The following is a 19,121-nucleotide window of genomic DNA, read 5'->3' on the forward strand; positions in this document are numbered from 1 at the left end:
GGAAGGCTGTTCTGAAGTGTTACTACTAATCAAGTTCAAGTTCAATTTTATTGTAGCCATATCAACAGTATAACATACAGTTGCTAGGAATGTCTTTTGGTTTGCTCACAAATTTAACAACACAATTACAAGTAGCTAAGACAAAAAAACAAGAAAACAAGAGGGGCCATAAATAACAGGGAATTACGCATACAAATAAACATTGAAAAGTGCAATAAGACAAAATGCAGTACATAGTGCAAGGTAAGCAAGACGTAAGAAGGCCAGGCAGTGGAGTGGCTGTAAAGTGCTACTGCATGTTCAAGTTCAAGTGGCGGATGGCTTGTGGAATGCTGTTGTATCTTTTCGCTGATGGTAGGAGTGTGAATAGATGCTGTGCTGGGTGTGTGTGGTCCTACATGTACGGTGTAGGTTACTGCGAGTCTTCCTGCTGACTCTAGAATACTCACATGCTTCCCACAGATGGTGAAGAACCTCAGCACGATCACACAGGCGCCCATCATATAGGTGTATTCATTCTGGGAGAAGAAATAGCATTACAATGCATTGCTACACAAGCTATAGCATTGCAATGGTTTACGTCACAAGTTATAGCATTACAATACATTACATCACAACATCAGAATTCACTATAACACAAATATAGATCAGAAACATCAGTGCAGCAGCAGATGAAAATAAACCTATGGCTAACTCTGGAACATTATTACTACATCACGAGTTTAGCCTCTCGTCAGAACTGCAAAGAGCAGCACAAAGTATCAGATAGCATAAAAATCCAATGACAATATTTGTGTTGACGTATGATGAATTGACATAGTATTGACAAATTATTCACAGTTCTCAACATAAGCATATGACAATCATTTTTCTTCACACAACACACAATTAACATAACACACATGAAGTAAAATAAACACAGTGAATTTGGCAGTGTTCCTTCAACAGAGTCTAAATTAATACTGGTGTTGGTCATACTCCAACCGTTGCAACTGAACTGTTGCATTCACGCAACAAAACTGTGTGTGCAATATCTCAATTAGTTTTGTCCGATTGTAGAGCAACTGAGAATCATGCAGTTAGTAGAGAACTCCCCCCACCATTGTAGTGCCATGCAGTGCAGTGTACTGCAGTGGGGGGCAGGGCCAGTGTTGCCAGATGTGTCTGACCAAATCCCGCCCAAAAGCTTCTCAAAAAATGCCAAATTGCACTAAAATCCGCCCAAATTCAACAAATTACATTGACTTCTTTGGGCCCAAAACGGCTGAAAAAAACCCGCCAAATGGCGAATTTTTCCTGTTTTTACCCGCAGACGCTCATCTCAAGTAGCACAATTGGGCGGGCACCCGCCCATCTGGCAACACTGCGCAGGGCAACCGGGTTCACTCACCCGTAAGGAGAAGTGGAGCACGATCCAGACCACCCCAAGGGAGGTGACCAGCAGGTCGTACCTGTTCCTGCGGCTCTGCCAGTAGCCAGCTGGGGACATGGCTATCAGCTTCATGGTCACCTAAGGTACAAGCAGCTGAGACGTGAATCACCCACATCCGCACACACACATATTCTGCATTATGATGATACACCATGCTTTATTTTCTTTATTTGCGATCATCTCTAACTTAACTTTTTATGAGTGAAATGTACTTACTTGCTTTACAAAATCAGCTATTAATTCACCCTAGCATACCTTGACATTTAATTTGTAATTCTTATGCTGAAATAACAATACAATAGCTGCAGCTGCCAGGAGTTAAGATGTCATAGTGACTAAATCACAGTATATATATTAAGTACTTGGAACGGATGACGGTCATGTAATGAACACCTGATTTAAAAAGGTGGAGACTTACCTCTAGCACGAATATTAAAGTGAATACGACAGACATGGTGGCCAGCGGAAACGTGACAGGGTCATCAACGTCCCACTGAAAAAAACAACACACACACACACACACACACACACACACACACACACACACACACACACACACACACACACACACACACACACACACACACACGCACACACGCACACACACAGACAATAATAATAAGCAACTTCTCTATGAGAGAGAGAGAGAGAGAGAGAGAGAGAGAGAGAGAGAGAGAGAGAGAATACAGAGAATGGAAAGATGGACAACACAGAAAGAGAGACTAATCAAATGAAATACCACACTGTGCATTAGAGGTTTTTTCAATTGCTAACAAGCTCTTACCCATACTTTGGATACTTTTTCTAAACTCTTAACTAGTGGTGGGCCGTTATCGGCGTTAATGTGCTGCGATAATGTGAGCCTCTTGTCGCGCGACAAAGAAAATATCGCACGTTAATCTATACTCAAAATATGGGTTTGGAGTTTGGGTATGCACGTCACCATAGCGCTTGATTGACAGACGCTTTCACACTGCGCTCCAGCCGCTTCTCCTCTCCACCTGTTGCCATCAGCAGAACTAAATATGAACAGGGTTTGCATGCTGAAAATATTAATCTCTCTGCCGTGGTAGGTGTTGTTTGAGTGCTTTTTCGTAAGTGGTAGATTAAAGAGACGTTATTGTTTGAGGTGAAGCATAGAGAGACATTGTGTGAGTAGCCTACCAGCCCGACATAGCCTACATTTCCTCACGCATTGCGTGGAACACAACAACTTCCAGAAATCTTGCCTGTGCCATAATTGCAAAACAGTCCGTGTGATATGCATTTTGAAGATTGTCAAACTGAAACTGTCAATATCTAGGCTACTTTCGCTGAATGTTTGTGTAGCCTAATTGTATTGCGATCACGCATTTGCGACTATTAAGATACAACAGGCGGTAATAATAAACCTCGCGGTTGTCGCGCTTGATTTTTTTTTTTTGCAAACTGAATTCATTTCAAGTTGTTCCTCTGGGTCTGAGAACAACTGTCGGGTTTAGGCCAAATCCCCGAAGGCCAGTGCTGCAGGTTCTAGAAATCCAGCCTGGAGCTGCTGTGGGCTGCTGTGCGCAGAGCCCCTCCCTCTCTTAAGGAAGCGGCTGCTCTTTTTAACAGTCAGTGGCAGATTCTCTCTTCTCTCTCTCTCTCTCTCTCTCTCTCTCTCTCTCTCTCTCTCTCTCTCTCTCTCTCTCTCTCTCTCCCTCTGCCCATTAGAAATGCTGAACTGTTGAGGTCATTTTGTTTAAATAGCCTAAATGTTTGATAGATTTATCTGCAGGCCTATTCGCCTATACAACTTATAGCGCTGTTCATTTTGAAATTTCAGTATCTTATAACTGTAAATGCTTCCTAACATATTCGACACACTTTACAAATATTGCAGTGATTTTTTTTCATCACCAAGGCTCAACATGGCCATTTTTTGAAGATGAGATGCATTTTGGAAAAAAGAGATGAGCTCTGGTCTAATGCGGCATCTGTCTAAAGAAAAGAGAGTTTTTTTTTTTCGGCATTATTTCGCTAGCGCGCCTATTCTGAATGAGCCATTTTGATATAGATTAATCTAGATTAATCTAGATTAATTTCATAATTACAGTGAGATTAATCTAGATTAAAAAAATTAATCTATGCCCACCCCTACTCTTAACACAGACTACCACCTAGCAAGCACAGCTGGCCAAACAGTTAATTTTCTTCTCAAAAGCATACACCGTTAATTATACACAAAGAAATGCATGAATTGACTGCTAATTGTGTGAAAAAGGCATGTAATGTGTCAACTGTATGGCAATGGAAAGCCCTTGGTGTGCTAACTGTATTAAGAGTTTTGCAAATGTCGCTGAGGTTTGGACAAAAGCTTGTTAGCAATTGAAAAAAACTGTAACTGTGCCACTTCCTGTGCAATAGTGTGAGGGCGGGGCTCTCACCTTGACAGACAGCAGAAGGGACTGAGCCAACACCAGCACCGCGATGCCCCTCTTGAAGAACGGGTGCTGTGTGATGTCATACATCTTGGCACGGAAGACGCCATTTTCTACAGACCAACAAACAAAAAAAGCAGAAATTATCAAACCATATAAGATGCTGTGAGTCCATACAGCAGTGGACAAAATGTTGAATGTATTGGTTCTAATGCCGTAGGCATTTTACTGTAGGTGTCAAAAATTGCATCACATTACAGTAAACTTCGCTGACGCTTTTATCCAAAGCAATTTACATTTATTTTTCAGGGTACTGGTTACAGTCCCTGGAGCAAGGTGGGGTAAGGTGCCTTCCTCAAGGCCACAGCGGCCATGTAGGCGCAGGGAAAAGTAAGGGTGGGATTCAAACATGTATCCCTCTGATTTAAAGATCACCTCCCTAACCATAAGGCCAGGGCTGCCCCTCAAAAGCACTGTCCAGTGATGACCGCAATATGATCATGTAAGCAGCAGGGAATATTACAAGGAGGGGTCAGGAAATAGATCCAAACCCCACTTATTTCTCATTCTTTTCCTCTACCACCTTGTGTATCTCTCTCTCTCTCTCTCTCTCCCTCTATCCCTCTCTCACTCTCCCCATAGGCAGCATAGAGTCTCATTAGAGGCACAGTGGAGAGCGCCACGCGAGCAACCAGTGACCACATCCATTCATCACTATGGATCAGCGGCCGCGGCCTCGTAGTGAGGAAGTAGTGGCTAACGATGCTTGATGAAGTTGTCAGCCATTTTGACAGTCTATTTGTTCTTCTTTCTCTCAAATGCCTCCATCTTGGAAGAGAACACACGCACTCTCACCGGCACCCAGACCCATGCCCCCCAAACCCACCACCGGCAGCACCCACACACACCAACAGATAATGGGAGGAGAGTAAATAGAAGGGAAAAATAAGGATGAGAAATATATCTACCAGAATAAAGCAGAGGGGAAAAAAAGAATGGTGCAGTACAATATGGAAAAAATAGATGGATTTTTCATTGACAAAAACATAATTGGTGTGGGTAGAGATGAGAGAGAGAGAGACACACACACACCCTCCGAGAGTGTGTTAGATATTGAAGGTAGTAAATAATAAAACGGTGGAGGTGGGAGAATATGGCCATGAGCTATGGTAGTCAGGGGGCTGTGTTATCAGGGTGGAAGGTGTTGCTCTGTGCCTTTAATTGGTCATGGTTCTTACAGAGTGGCTGGGCTGAATCTTCTAAAGAGCTTTCATTTGCTCTGATAAGAGCACGCTGTTATTTTGTTCCTATTGTTTCTTTTGGACACTCTGCTTTCGGCTTCACAGCCCACGGAGTCTTGGTTCGATACCCTCCTTGTGCGTGTGTGTGTGTGTGTGTGTGTGTGTGTGTGTGTGTGTGTGTGTGTGTGTGTGTGTGTGTGTGTGTGAGAGTGTGTGTGTGTGTGTGTGTGTGTGTGTGTGTGTGTGTGTGTGTGCGCGTGTTTTTCTGGGCCCAGGACAAAGTCATCTGAAAGGGCCCCCTACCCAATACATACAATGTAATGGGGACACAATTCTGGGCCCCCTAATCTACCTGGTCGCGGGGCAACATACCTGTGTGTGTGTGTGTGTGTGTGCGTGCGTGTGTCCGTGTGTGTGTGTGTATTTGAGAGAGAGAGAGAGAGAGAGAGAGAGAGAGAGAGAGAAACAGACAGACAGACTATAATATATACTGTATAACAAGGGGAGAAATAGAAGGCTCTGGTAGTAGGCTTTACAGAACGACACCAAGAGTCTTATATAACATACTGTAACCAAGCAAGAAATCCATTTTGGCAGGAGTTTCCAATTCTCCGTTCAGCTGAGAGCAACTGAAGTTGCACAATGCAAAATTCAGACAGTCAACAGTGTCTTCAGGGAGGCTGTGTTAAGAAAAAAAAGCAACACAGTGCCAGTTATACATTATTATTTTATCTATTTATTTATGTTTGTGTTTATTTATTAATTTATTATTTTATTTGAATTTCTGTCTCTGCTTCCTCATGCACTGAAGCTTTACGGGAGGGTAAAGATGAGCACAGGTGAGTAAATAGGCACAGGAAACCAAAAGGGGTCTGCGGGGGGGTACCAATCAAATTGCCCTCTTATCTCACTTCATTGAGCTCTCTGAACACTACAGGGAATAATTTTTGACTATTAGTCATTGCGCATTTGCTTTGGTTACTGTGCCTTTTTTGCTTTGAATACAGTATTTGTTTTTAATTAACTGGCGTATGCAATAAACAAACCCATATTCTGAAAAAAATTGTGATTATAATAATTTATGACACAAGGTTGCAGTAAAAGAGGGTTTTTTATTTGATCAACATGATGAGCTACATAATGCATCATTTCACAATACATTGCCAACCAAAACATGAAAATTAGGGGATGATTTTCTTCTATTCAGAGAGAGAAGAGCAAAAGAGCTTGTGGTTGTTGTTGGTGTAAAAGTAGTTGTTGTTGTAAAAGTAGCCGTAATAATTAGTGTGCTTTTGAATATTTCCTTTGTGTTGATTGATGACACAACATGATTGGTTTTATTTTACTGTGATGATGACGTGCAAGTGCATCATCCATAATGTCATAATAAATCACCTACTAAAATGAAACATGTTTGATGATGGTGATGTTCTTACATTCAGAGTGGGAACAGTAGCTTGTTGTTATTGCATCATAACTAGCAGTAATATTATTGTGATGTTGAATGTTTTGTTTATTGACTGATGACACAACACAGTTGTAGTTAAAGAGGGGCTTTATTTCATTGTGATAATGATGCGCACATGTCACTAAAAATTGCAATAAAATGCCCTCTGATAATTTTCTTCCATTTAGAGAGGGAAGAGCAGCATGCCACTAAAGGTGCTATGATGATTATCATCATCATAGACCCTGTGGCCTCCTGCGATGGCCAGTTTAATTTCATCTCCCACCTCCAGTTGCAAAGTTGGTCCACTGGACAAATAAGTACGATGGCCATCAGTGTCATATTCACTTATCCACAGAACCTGCTGACCATTTTTACTAATACGGACAGCCATGAAGCGCGAGTTTAAGTAGTCAGCTATAGTGAACCTGAAGTAGTAGACTCCTTTAACAGGAGCTGTGAAGACACCTGTCGTATCGCTGTAGGCCTGACCGACATTGGTGATGATTTCACTGAAAACCAAAGTCAGCATAGTACCCTCCGGAGCCTCCACGAATCCCTTGCCACCTAGAGCGGCTGAGAATGCCACCTTGGACTTCTCCGCTGTCTTCTCCAGATTCTCCACTCCAGTTTGAGTGGACGTCAGTTTGGTCTTCACTGCTGCCAGCTCGGCCTTCACAGTGGTCAGCTCTGCTACTCGTGCTGCATTTTCCACCCTCAGCTGCACCACCATGTCTCGGACTTCCTTGAGCTCAGCAGAGACGTCCAGCTGCTGGGTAGAGACTCCATACATGGAGAACAGCAGCACCAGAAGTGATATGGCAGTCATCACGCACTGTGATGGAAAAAAAATAAAAAATTAAACAACTCTAATATTGTGTAATGCAGCAGTGAAAAATAATGCCAAAAAATGCACAATTCAGTCCATAAAAGTATACCGGTACATAGTAATATATTAACATAACATAGTAACATAACATAATAGTAACAACTGCTCTGGTCTGAATGTTGGCAGAATACTGTACGCTTCTTTGCACACTTGATTAAAATGTGCTTCATTCCTACACTACCAGTCAAAAGTTTTAAAACGCCAAATTGTTTATTGCAAGAAGCTGTAGGATTCAAGAATTCAAGAGTCATTGATACAATTAGATAAAAGACAACAAAATTGTGTTTGGAGTACAACGCTCAGTAGTAATAGCAGCAGAAGTAGAAGCTTGAAGTGGTACAAAGGTCGATACTGAACAGCCAGAGGTGAAAAAAAGACTTGATTACCATTTCAATGTGGAGAAAAGAGCGAAAACCAACCAAACTGTTCCACACATTCATTACATATGAATATGTGTTTTAATCCATTTTTCTATAGACGGTTCTTTGTATTAGAGAATGCATGTCACCATTGGAAAGCTTGGTAAGCTTTCATAATTACAGTAGTAAACATTCACAAAACGTGGCGGCAGTGCCTATAGTGCAATACAATGCATAGTGCATAGTGTGTGCTAAAAATAATTGATCTTACCTGTATCGATACCCGTCCCGACAGAAGTTGTGTAGTAGCGTCTGTGAGTTTGAGTGTGAGCACCCTCTTTTTATACTTGGATTGGGATTATGTAAGGGCCTTTGGGCGATATCTTCAATCCAGGGACATTGCTCAGATATGTTGAACTGTGTATGTATTTGGCAGGACATTTCTGTGTATTGAGTTATCAGTGTTGTGGGAAATCACAAACCTGTTACTCATGACGTAGTAGAGGTGGCACCTCATGTCCTAATTTCACCCCCTCATGTGTACTTCAAGTGAGTGTGAAGAACCAATCATCATCAAACATCAGTTCTTACATCAGTCCACAATAGATAGGCTAAGGCTAAGGCTAAGTAACCTTTCTGTCAACCCATCTGACACCATTCTCCATCTTCCTTCCTCCTTGTACCACTATATCTCTTCCTTTTTTGAACCACTCTCTTCTTTTCCAAACTGACACTTTCTTCTTTTTGAACCACTTCTCTCTTGGACCACCAACACTACATCACTGGCTAAGAAGGCCCATCAGCGTCTCTACTTCTTGCGCAAACTAAAGAAGGCAAGTGCTACACCCTCCATCATGACAACATTCTACAGAGGAACCATAGAGAGCGTCGTGTCCAGCTGCATCACAGTGTGGGGAGGAAGCTGCACGGAGAAAAACAGGAAGACACTCCAGCGTGTTGTGAACACAGCGAAGAAGATCATTGGAGTACCACTCCCCTCCCTGCAGGACATTTACACCACACGCCTCACCCGGAAAGCACTAATGATCATCAAAGACACAAGCCACCCTGCACACAAACTGTTCAGCCTCCTGCCCTCTGGAAAGAGGTACAGGCGCCTCCGTTCCCGTACCACCAGGCTTGCAAGCAGCACGATGCATCAAGCAATCAAGATACTGAACACTCAACCCACTCTCCCTTCACTGTCAGCCTCTAGCCAGCCAGGCCACTGACAACGCTCCCCCCCTCATCCCCACCACCATATCTGCGACTGAACATTCCACCTGCACTACTACATCTGTGACTGAACTTTCAAACTGCACTAACTCAAAACATACATATGCACACACACACACACACACATACATACATACACACACACACACACACACACACACACACACACACACACACACACACACACACACACACACACACACATACATACACACACACACACACACACACACACACACACACACACACACACACATACACACAAGCACACCGCACTTTCTGCACTAAACCCAAACATACACACACTGACACACAACTCATACTCACACACACACACACACACACACACACACACATACACAGGTACACAGACACACACACAGACGCACACCGCACTTTCTACCTGCACTAAACACACACACACACACACACACACACACACACACACACACACACACACACACACACACACACACACGCACACCAAAACACATACAAACACACACACACACACATACTGCTGCTGGTGTATTTAATAAACCTTTTTTAATTATTTATTTTCTTCAAATGCTACTATTACTATGTCAGAACGCTATAAAGAACTTTTAGAAAAAGCACAACAAAATACCTCCTCTTAATGTATGTTCTCTACAAGTCTTCTGTTGTGCAGTCTTGCACTTTAAATGTCTGTATGAGCAATGTCTACGTCCATACTGTCTTATGTCCATGTATGAGTACTGTCTATGTCTATACTGTCTATGTCCTTACCTAGATTAGTCTATGTCTGCATGGGAGAGCAAGAAACGCAATTTCAAATTCTTTGTATGACCAGTGCATGTAAAGAAATTGACAATAAACTTGACTTGACTTGACTTGACTTTTCCAATACGGTCTCCGTTTTTTCTTTTTTTCTTTTTAAACCCCCATTTGGCGGGCTTAACTTATGCTTTCTTCATTATCTGTTTTTCCTTCATGATTGTTAGTTTTTTTCTCTCTTATACTCGAAACACAAAAAGAGAAAAAAGAACAATAAAGGAGGACAATAAGAAAGGAGGAAGAAAAGAAGACAAAAATACAGCAAATACACAAAACAATAACAAAACAATCGAACAAAAAAATGCACAACCCACCCCTCTTCCAGTAAGGAATCATGTTTTATGTATTTAATATACCCCCTTTCTTTATCTGTAACTCTCTCCTACACACCCTGGCAGTGGAGCCTGTGTTCCTGATAGATGTTTGAAGCTGACGGCTTCCCACAGTGGCTCGGCTGAGATAGAGAGTGATAGAGGTTTGGCACACAGCCTAGTGATACACACACGTCCAGAGTAAACTCACTCACCGAAGCGCTCTTAATATCTTACTCATTCACACGCACACATACACCAATATGCACGCGCACATGCACGTAAACACACATGCACGCACAGTCGCACACACACAAACCAACAAACACATACACAGGTGTCTGCAGGTACAGATACACACTCTGCCCACACAAACACATAAACTCTCACGTGGACACACATACACATATGCTTGTCCTCTCTCTCTCTCTCTCTCTCTCTCTCTCAGTCTCTCACACACACCTGGTCTGGGTGGGAGGTGAAGGGGCTGGGCGATCTTCAGGCGGCTTTTCAGGTCTTCCCATCTCCTCTGGTCCACTGTGAGCAGAGCAGTACCCTGGCACACGGGGCAGACGTGAGAGGAGAGATGCCTTTCAATTATAGCCAGGGGTGTAGCAGCAAACTGTGGGCCCTATATTCAATCAGCTCCAATGGACCCCCCCCCCCAGCCATATATCCACATAAAACAGACACTGTGTAGGTCCCCTATACCAGGGGTTCCCAATCATTATCATAACAAGGTCCCCCATATACCGGTGCATTCTAGTCAAGGCCCGCCTTACATGGGTCGCGCCACAATCTTTTTTCTATGGACCCCCTTTCACAACCATAGTGGAGGGCCTGTGAGGCAGTGTCCCACTAGGATATAAAATAATATCAATAGGAATGTGAATAGGAATATTATTTAGCTTATTTTTTTATTTTTTATTATATATTATTCAGTTTATTCAATTATTTATTTTTTGTTATTTTTCCTGCCATCCTGCCACGGCTCCCTAATACCTCCTCGCGCCCCCCCAGGGGTCCCCGGCCCCCACTTTGAAAACCACTGCCCTATACTATACTATATGGGGCCCTGGTAACTCAGTCACACTTAAGCCCCCTACGACACCCCTGATTATAGCACTATGAAGGCAATAAAGTACATATATGTGTGCCTGCTCATACCGACCCACAAACGGATGTTGGCCGACAGTGATTTACTAGTCTACAAAATATAAAAGCATATTGACATTAAAGGGGCGTATGACACACTACAAGTGAAATATTTACCAGCAACATACTGCATAGGTTCTCCCTTTAGAATGCACCACACCTTATTCTCATTGAAGTTTGCGATGACCACTCCCACAAACAGCGTCAGTCCGATCATGCAGCCAAGAAATACAAACACGTGAATGTAGATGCCATGAATCTGCAGAGAGGGAGAGGGAGAGGGAGAGAGAGAGAGAGAGAGAGAGAGAGAGAGAGAGAGAGAGAGAGAGAGAGAGAGAGAGAAAGAAAGAGAGAGATCCATTTCTTGGGCCAGATCTGACAAACTTCACCTTCACAAAAACACCATTAGAGGGTGCTAACAAGCCTTCTATACCAAATGAAAGAGAAATACTGTCTGTATGTTAAATATGTTATAATGATAACTGTGATACAGTAAATGTTTTTTGTAAACGCGTTATTTCAAGTAACTAACCACGTTACTTGCATTTACCTCCCACAAGCCAGGCAAAGGGAGAAAGGAGAGAGAAAGGAGGGTTGTGGTGTGTGCTTATAGGGCCTACATGATGGATGATGAGCTAATAGGTACAAGAGAAGCGAAAAGAGGAAGGACGTCCGCACACCAGACTGCACAATCGGTTCCGACAATTTTTGTTACCTCGACACACAGAAGCAGTCATTGGTTATAAATACATTCTCATTGGCTAAAACAGTCAAACAAATGCACCTGGACTTTAGTCTGTCCCAATGTCATAATGCTATGGCCACATCAAATAAACAGAAATGAAGGCAGTGTGTGCTTACGGGGCCCACTCGGTGGATGATGACGTCGCGCACCTCCACCCAGCCCTTCAGAGACAGCACCTCAAACAGCGCCAGCATGGCATTGCCCACGTTGTCAAAGTCAAAGTTACGAGGGTTGGCCCTGAGGGAGGAAAGAGCCATGTATTCATCAACACATGAAGATATATACAGGTCTGATAGTAGGGGAAAATCTTGAGCCTAAACCTTTAACACCATTTGAAATAAGAAAAGCCCAAGAATGGCTATATTTTATTTTTAAAAACTCTATCAAGCTTGAAATGAGGCACTGAGTCTGAATACTATCAGCCCTGCACGGTATATGGATACCCTGGACATTTGTTTTCACTGATCATCAGTCAAAAGCACAAATCAAACCTGTGTGACAGGAAACACATATACGTAAGCAGCTCAGGTGACTATGAGTGTGGGACGTCATCCGACATGACAAAAATGCATACACATGGATTCATAAACACACACACGCAGTCATGCACGCAAGCACGCATACACACACGTATGCACACACAAAAGTATGCTGTATTCACAGACAGCTGCGACCTACCAGACTCTTGGCACCCAGAAGCCTGGCTTCCTCTCCCCTTCCCTCAGCTTGATGTTCAGGTTCTTGGAGACACTCACATTGATCCTGAAGATGCCGTGGCAGTCCCCCTGTGGGAAGCACATTAGTTGAGGAATCAAATCGGAAGACAAAATTCACAAACATACGGCAGGCCCAACGAAAGGTACTCTCTCAAAACTCTGAAAAATGTTTAATCTCTCACAGACAGACAGACAGACAGACAGACAGACAGACAGACAGACAGACAGACAGACAGACAGACAGACAGACAGACAGACAGACAGACAGACAGACAGACAGACAGACAGACAGACAGACAGACAGACAGACACAAACACACACACACACACAAACACACACACAGTGTGGTGCACTGCGTAAATACATGAGAAACCAAGAACAGAGGCCCGAGTCGAGCTCCAGCCTTACCCGTCTCTCAATATTGGGATCGTTGCACTTGGCAAGCTTTCCAGCGAAGAGCTGAACGCCAAAGCTTGCAAACACCAGCATTAACGTCAGCAGGAGAATGGAGACCTATACAGAGAAACCAATACGGAGCTTAGGGGGAGATAGATAGGAGTGTGTGTGTGTGTGTGTGTGTGTGTGTGTGTGTGTGTGTGTGTGTGTGTGTGTGTGTGTGTGTGTGTGTGTGTGTGTGTGTGTGTGTGTGTGTGTGCGCATGTGCGCGCGTGTGTGCATGTGCCTGTGTGTGTCCTTCTGTGTAGTCAAAAGAAACTGTACTACAAACGTATATCTATAGGGGCATTTGAACCAGAGCCAAGAACTCCAAAGTCATTCCTCACGATAATGCCGTTTGAGGCACAGGAGGTGGCTTCTCTTAGGAGGAGAGATAGATGAGAGTAGAGAAGGATGAGAGAAGAATGAGTCTTGGATTACGCAACCGTTTCACTACCATTTCTGGATTCTTTCACAATGGAATAATGTCTTCTTCACATAATAATTTATGGCACAATTTTTGTAGCACACATAAGGTAAATAGCACACGAATGCGCACACACACACACACACACACACACACACACACACACACACACACACACACACACACACACACACACACACACACACACACACACACACACACACACACACACACACACACACACACACACACACACACACACACAGTCAATGGCATACTGTAGAACAGTGACTGCCATCCGACTTCAAAAAATACAAGTCCTACCCAGGTACCGTATGCCTTTCATGTGTGCAAATACCACAGATATCTATCCATTAATCAGACAGCATGCTGGGAATCTGTGCTGTGCTATGTCTTGAGTCTTGAACTTTCTGAAACACTGGAACCACTCACACACACACACACACACACACACACACACACACACACACACACACACACACACACACACACACACACACACACACACACACACACACACACACACACACAAGCACAAGTACGCACATGCACGTGCACGTGCACACACACACACACACACACACACACACACACACACACACACACACACACACACACACACACACACACACACACACACACACACACACACACACACACACACACACACACACACACACACACACACACACACACAAACACCACCACCACCACCATCTGGAGGCCAGGTTCCTCCTCTCCTCCACCTACCAGGAAGATCTCTTTGAAGCCCTTGAGCAGCTCGCGCACCACCTTCCTCATCTGGGGCACCAGCTTGAAGATGCGCAGGGGCCGCAGCGCGCGCAGCATCATCAGCAGCTGGGCGCCCGACTCCGGGGGCACGTTGTTGGGCAGCCAGCACAGGAAGATCAGGCTCACCTGCAGTACGGCAAGAGCAGAGGGACATTTCAGTGCTATGGCAAGAGCATAGAGGCATTTTTGGTAAGACATTAGCAGGAATAATTCTCGACGCCCAGGAAGATCAGGTTCCGTAGAGAGAGTGGAGTAGAGTAGAGTAGAGTGTTTTTATTGTCACTATATAAATACAGTGACATTATGTTTGGAAGCAGTACAGTACAGCGTGAGGAGAGGAACGATTTTTAATCACCTACAGCAAGAACATGGGGCTTTTCACTTTCTTTTGTATGACATCGGCAGGGAATTATCCTTGACCTGATTCATAGGAAGATCAGGCTCACCTATGGCAGGAGCAAAGGGACATGTCAATCACCTACAGCAAGAGCAGAGGGACAGGGTGTGAAACATGTGTCACCGGACCTACGGTAAGAGAAGAGGGATATTTCCTTGAGATGACCTACGGCAAAAGCAGAGGGGCCTTTCCCTTTTTTGACTTATGGCAAGAGAGGAGGGGCATTTCTCTCAAATGATCTACGCCTGGAGGAGAGGGAAATATCAGTCCCCTACAGCAAGAGCAGAGGGACATTTCTCTCAACCGAGTTGTGGGCATAGCAGAGAGACATGTCCTTGACCTATAGCAGGGACAGAGGAAAGCTTTACCTCACCCCTTACCGAGACAGCAGCTGCTCTCTCAGCTGAAAGAATTTTATGTTACTCTAACTAGCAGGGAAATAACTGAAGAGTTCAGATGCAAAAACCCCTAAGTGCCATTTCAGAAAATAATCTTAATTCATTTTTATTTAATACAAAGTTATCAAAATTGCATATTTTTATTATTTTGTTTATGTAATATAACTATTGATATGTATTATCAAGTACATGAATGTAAACCAAACCAACATCGGGGTTCTCTAAAAATATAGAAGTGCAGGTCTTCAGAAATGGAGTTAGGGGGTTTTGCATCTGAACTCTTCAACTCATTAACCATATCAAGGTGGTATTCACGGTTAAAGGAGTGGGTAAACATGAGAGACATATAGCTATTGTATTGTCTGCACTGGAACACACTACAGGTTCACACCTAGGCAAATACTGTAGTCTCTTACTAACAGTCTTCCACTCTGCTTAGTACAAGAGGTTCCGCTCTTGTTCAACTGAGACCGCACTCCCAAAAGACGTAATGATCTATGGTGGCACTCTTCAGCTGTATGGAATCTGCTGATCTGGAACACAAGATCTCATTTACTTCAGTATTTTCTTCAAGCGTTATGGCCTTGCATAACCCATCAAAATAAACTCATTGACTTTTTATACACAGACTTGCGTTGCTCGTGCACACACACACACACACACACACACACACACACACACACACACACACACACACACACACACACACACACACACACACACACACACACACACACACACACACACACACACACACACACACACAAACACACACACACACACACACTTCTAATTTCACATTTTGAATATGCAAATTGTGTTTACAGAAGAAAGGAAAATGTTGAAAAAGCCATCATGAAATGAAGTCTAAACAGAAGCCGAAGTAAACACGCAGCCCTGAAGAATAAATGGCCCGTTGAAATGAGTCATTAAACAAGTTCAAAAAGTTTAAACGGACAAAAAAGAGAGAAAAAGAAATAGACAAAGGCTTTCACCAAACTTGTTAGTGAGTGACAGCGTTCAAGGGGCGAAGATATGTTGAAATTCTGTGGCATTTTCCATTCCGCATGTGGAACTCTTACATTCATTACATTGCAATACATTACATTTAGTTGATGTTTTCATCCAAAGCGACTTACAGTTACTTAGACCAGTGTTTCCCAACCTTTCTTGACTCGCGTACCCCCTAAGCCTTTTTGTTGTACCTCAAGTACCCCTAGCCCATGCTCTCTACATCTATTCCTTTATCCCAATATGACTGTGCTCCATTCTCCACGTACCCCCTGAGGTGTGCTCGCGTACCCCTAGTGGTACACGTACCCCTGGTTGGGAAACACTGACTTAGAGGGTATTGGTTACAGTCCCTTGCTCAAGAGCACTTCAGCTATGGATGGAGGAATTGGGAGAGGTACAGTCAGGGTGGGATTTGAACCTACAACCCTCTGATCTTCAGACCACCTCTCTAACGACTAGGCCATGGCTGCCCGACATTCAATGTTCCATCCAACATTTCAGTTATAAAAACGATGTTCCAAACTGGAACTTTAAAGATAATTTTAGTATTTTATTATTATGTAGGACTTTAGTATATTATATTTAATTTTTCTGTATTATTATAACCACTATAAGCAAGTTCCCTGACCCTGACAGCCTCACCAGGTAAATAAAGATGTCCATGACTCCACCAAAGTCCCTGATGACAGCGGTGGGGGTGAAGAAGAGGCCGTCAGCCATGATCTTCAGGTTCAGCTCGATGCTCATGAAGATCACAAACACGTACTCGCCAATCTGAGGACCATTCATCATCATCATCATCATCATCATCATCATCATCATCATCATCATCAACACACACACACATGCACGCACACACGCAAGCACGCACGCACGCACGCACGCACGCACGCACGCACGCACGCACGCACGCACACACACACACACACACACACACACACACACACACACACAAGAGCAGGGGGCAGATAGACAGAGAGACAGAAAGACAATCAAATGTCTTCTAAAAGAGACTGGTATTGAAATGTTTCAAAGTCAGAGAGAAAAGCTCTCAGCAGAGATCAGCAGAAAAATTGCTGGACAAGAAAAAGAAAGAAGAACGTTATTCATTTTACCCCTCTGCTCTGCTTTTAAACCATTTGAAGGACTGCAAAAAATGAATGGCATCTAAGTTCACGTTCAAGAGTTATTACAACATTATTTGGCCCTGTCCCAAGACTGTTTGAGATTTGTTGCATGGGTCCAATTTTAAATGATCATTTTCCTCCAAAACAATAATGTAGCTTGGGTTTAACAGTTATTATGTTGACAATTCTCCATCTTATGCATTAATTGATGTTTTTTTTTTTTAAATGCTAGCATTTTATTTTTACTTTTTGTTGTTGTTTTTATTGCTACCATTATAGGCTTTGTTCTGTTGCCTTGATGAAGAGTATTCACCAGTGAAGACCCACAGTGTACAACACGCTCAGTTTTTACATACAACAGTACCCAAAAGAACAAAAATGGGTACATTTTCACCACCCTCACTGCCAAATCCTACTGAGAGAGTTAGGATCACGTAAAATCCCCCATGTGACCCCCATGCACACAAGAGAGTGAGAGAAAAAGGGAAAGATATTGTAATAAAAAACGGTGCAGGTGAGTGCAGGAGAGGAGTGTTTATTCATTTATTCATTTGGAGAGCATCAGAGCAGGAATAGGAGGAGGAGGAGGGAGGAGGAGGAGAGCAGGAATAAGAGGAGGAGGAGGAGAGGTAGAGCAGGAATAGAGGTGGAGGAGGAAGAGAACAGTAGAGAAGAAATAGGATGAGGAAGAGGAGGAGCAGGAGGAGGTGTAGGAGGAGGAGGAGGAGGAGGGCATTAGAGCAGGGGTAGGAGGAGGAGGGAGGAGGAGCATGAAGAAGAGGAGGAGGAGAGCATTAGAACAGGAATAGGTGGAGGGCAAGGAGGAGGGGCAGAAGAGGGGGAACAGGAGGAAGGGGCTAGAGGGTGAAAGGGTAGGAAGAGGAGGAAGAAGAGGCAGAGGTGAAGGAGGAGGAGGAGGAGGAGGAGGAGGAGGAGGAGGAGGAGGAGGAGGAGGACGAGGAGGAGGAGGAGGAGGAGTGGCGTGTGGCTGGCTACCTGCAAGGTGGGCACATGCATGATGCGGGTGAAGGGCGACTCAAACATCATAGAGATGCAGGAACAGATGGTGACCACGATCATCACCCAGTCCAGGTAGGTGACCATCCCCAGGAGATCACTACAGGATATTACACAACACATGTGCATCGGCATACTTGGAGAAATGACATGCAAATGCACACGCGCATAGGCACACACACACACTCATTCACTTACTCAATCGTGTCTCATGTCTGCACATACAGTATGCATGTACACATACACGCACGCGCTCATTCACACACACTCACTTATTCACGCAGGCATGCACGCACGCACGCGCACACACACACACACACACACACACACACACACACACACACACACACACACACACACACACACACACACACACACACACACACACACACACACACACACACACACACACACACACACACACACAACCAAGCGCATGCCATGCAGGGCTGCAGTACTGTCTCCGTGCTCAGTAGAAATAGAAATGGGCCATGGTGCAACTGAGGCCCAATTTCCATAAGCTGCTCCACAATACATTTCCTTACATAACCTCCCTCGCACCAGGCTCTTGGAGCTTAGAGCCATATCACACACACACACGCACGCACGCACGCACACATACATACATACACACACAAACACCATCCTCTATCTCTCTCACTGTTCTTGAAACCTGATAAAAAAAATAACATAATCTCATTTTCTTTTTGCATAATTTGCTGCAGTATTGAGACAGTATATCA

At 43.8% G+C, this 19,121-nt stretch overlaps 1 protein-coding gene across 1 annotated transcript in view; it reads right to left on the reverse strand.

Annotated features, from left to right (window-relative positions):
* The window catches only part of nalcn (sodium leak channel, non-selective), a 177,300-nt gene that overhangs the window by 15,019 nt on the left and 143,160 nt on the right, over positions 1–19,121 (reverse strand). The window contains exons 26-37 of the mRNA XM_063213611.1: positions 18,358–18,478; positions 16,877–17,008; positions 14,384–14,551; positions 13,159–13,263; positions 12,712–12,818; positions 12,150–12,270; positions 11,449–11,547; positions 10,596–10,689; positions 3,841–3,947; positions 1,851–1,925; positions 1,391–1,510; positions 450–518 (exon numbers count right to left, since the gene is read on the reverse strand). Of these exons, the coding sequence (XP_063069681.1) occupies positions 450–518; positions 1,391–1,510; positions 1,851–1,925; positions 3,841–3,947; positions 10,596–10,689; positions 11,449–11,547; positions 12,150–12,270; positions 12,712–12,818; positions 13,159–13,263; positions 14,384–14,551; positions 16,877–17,008; positions 18,358–18,478 (1,318 nt within the window). The remainder of the gene's footprint in view (positions 1–449; positions 519–1,390; positions 1,511–1,850; positions 1,926–3,840; positions 3,948–10,595; positions 10,690–11,448; positions 11,548–12,149; positions 12,271–12,711; positions 12,819–13,158; positions 13,264–14,383; positions 14,552–16,876; positions 17,009–18,357; positions 18,479–19,121) is intronic.

Source organism: Engraulis encrasicolus, chromosome 13, assembly GCF_034702125.1.
Source record: "Engraulis encrasicolus isolate BLACKSEA-1 chromosome 13, IST_EnEncr_1.0, whole genome shotgun sequence".
In the NCBI taxonomy this organism is placed as follows: Eukaryota; Metazoa; Chordata; class Actinopteri; order Clupeiformes; family Engraulidae; genus Engraulis; species Engraulis encrasicolus.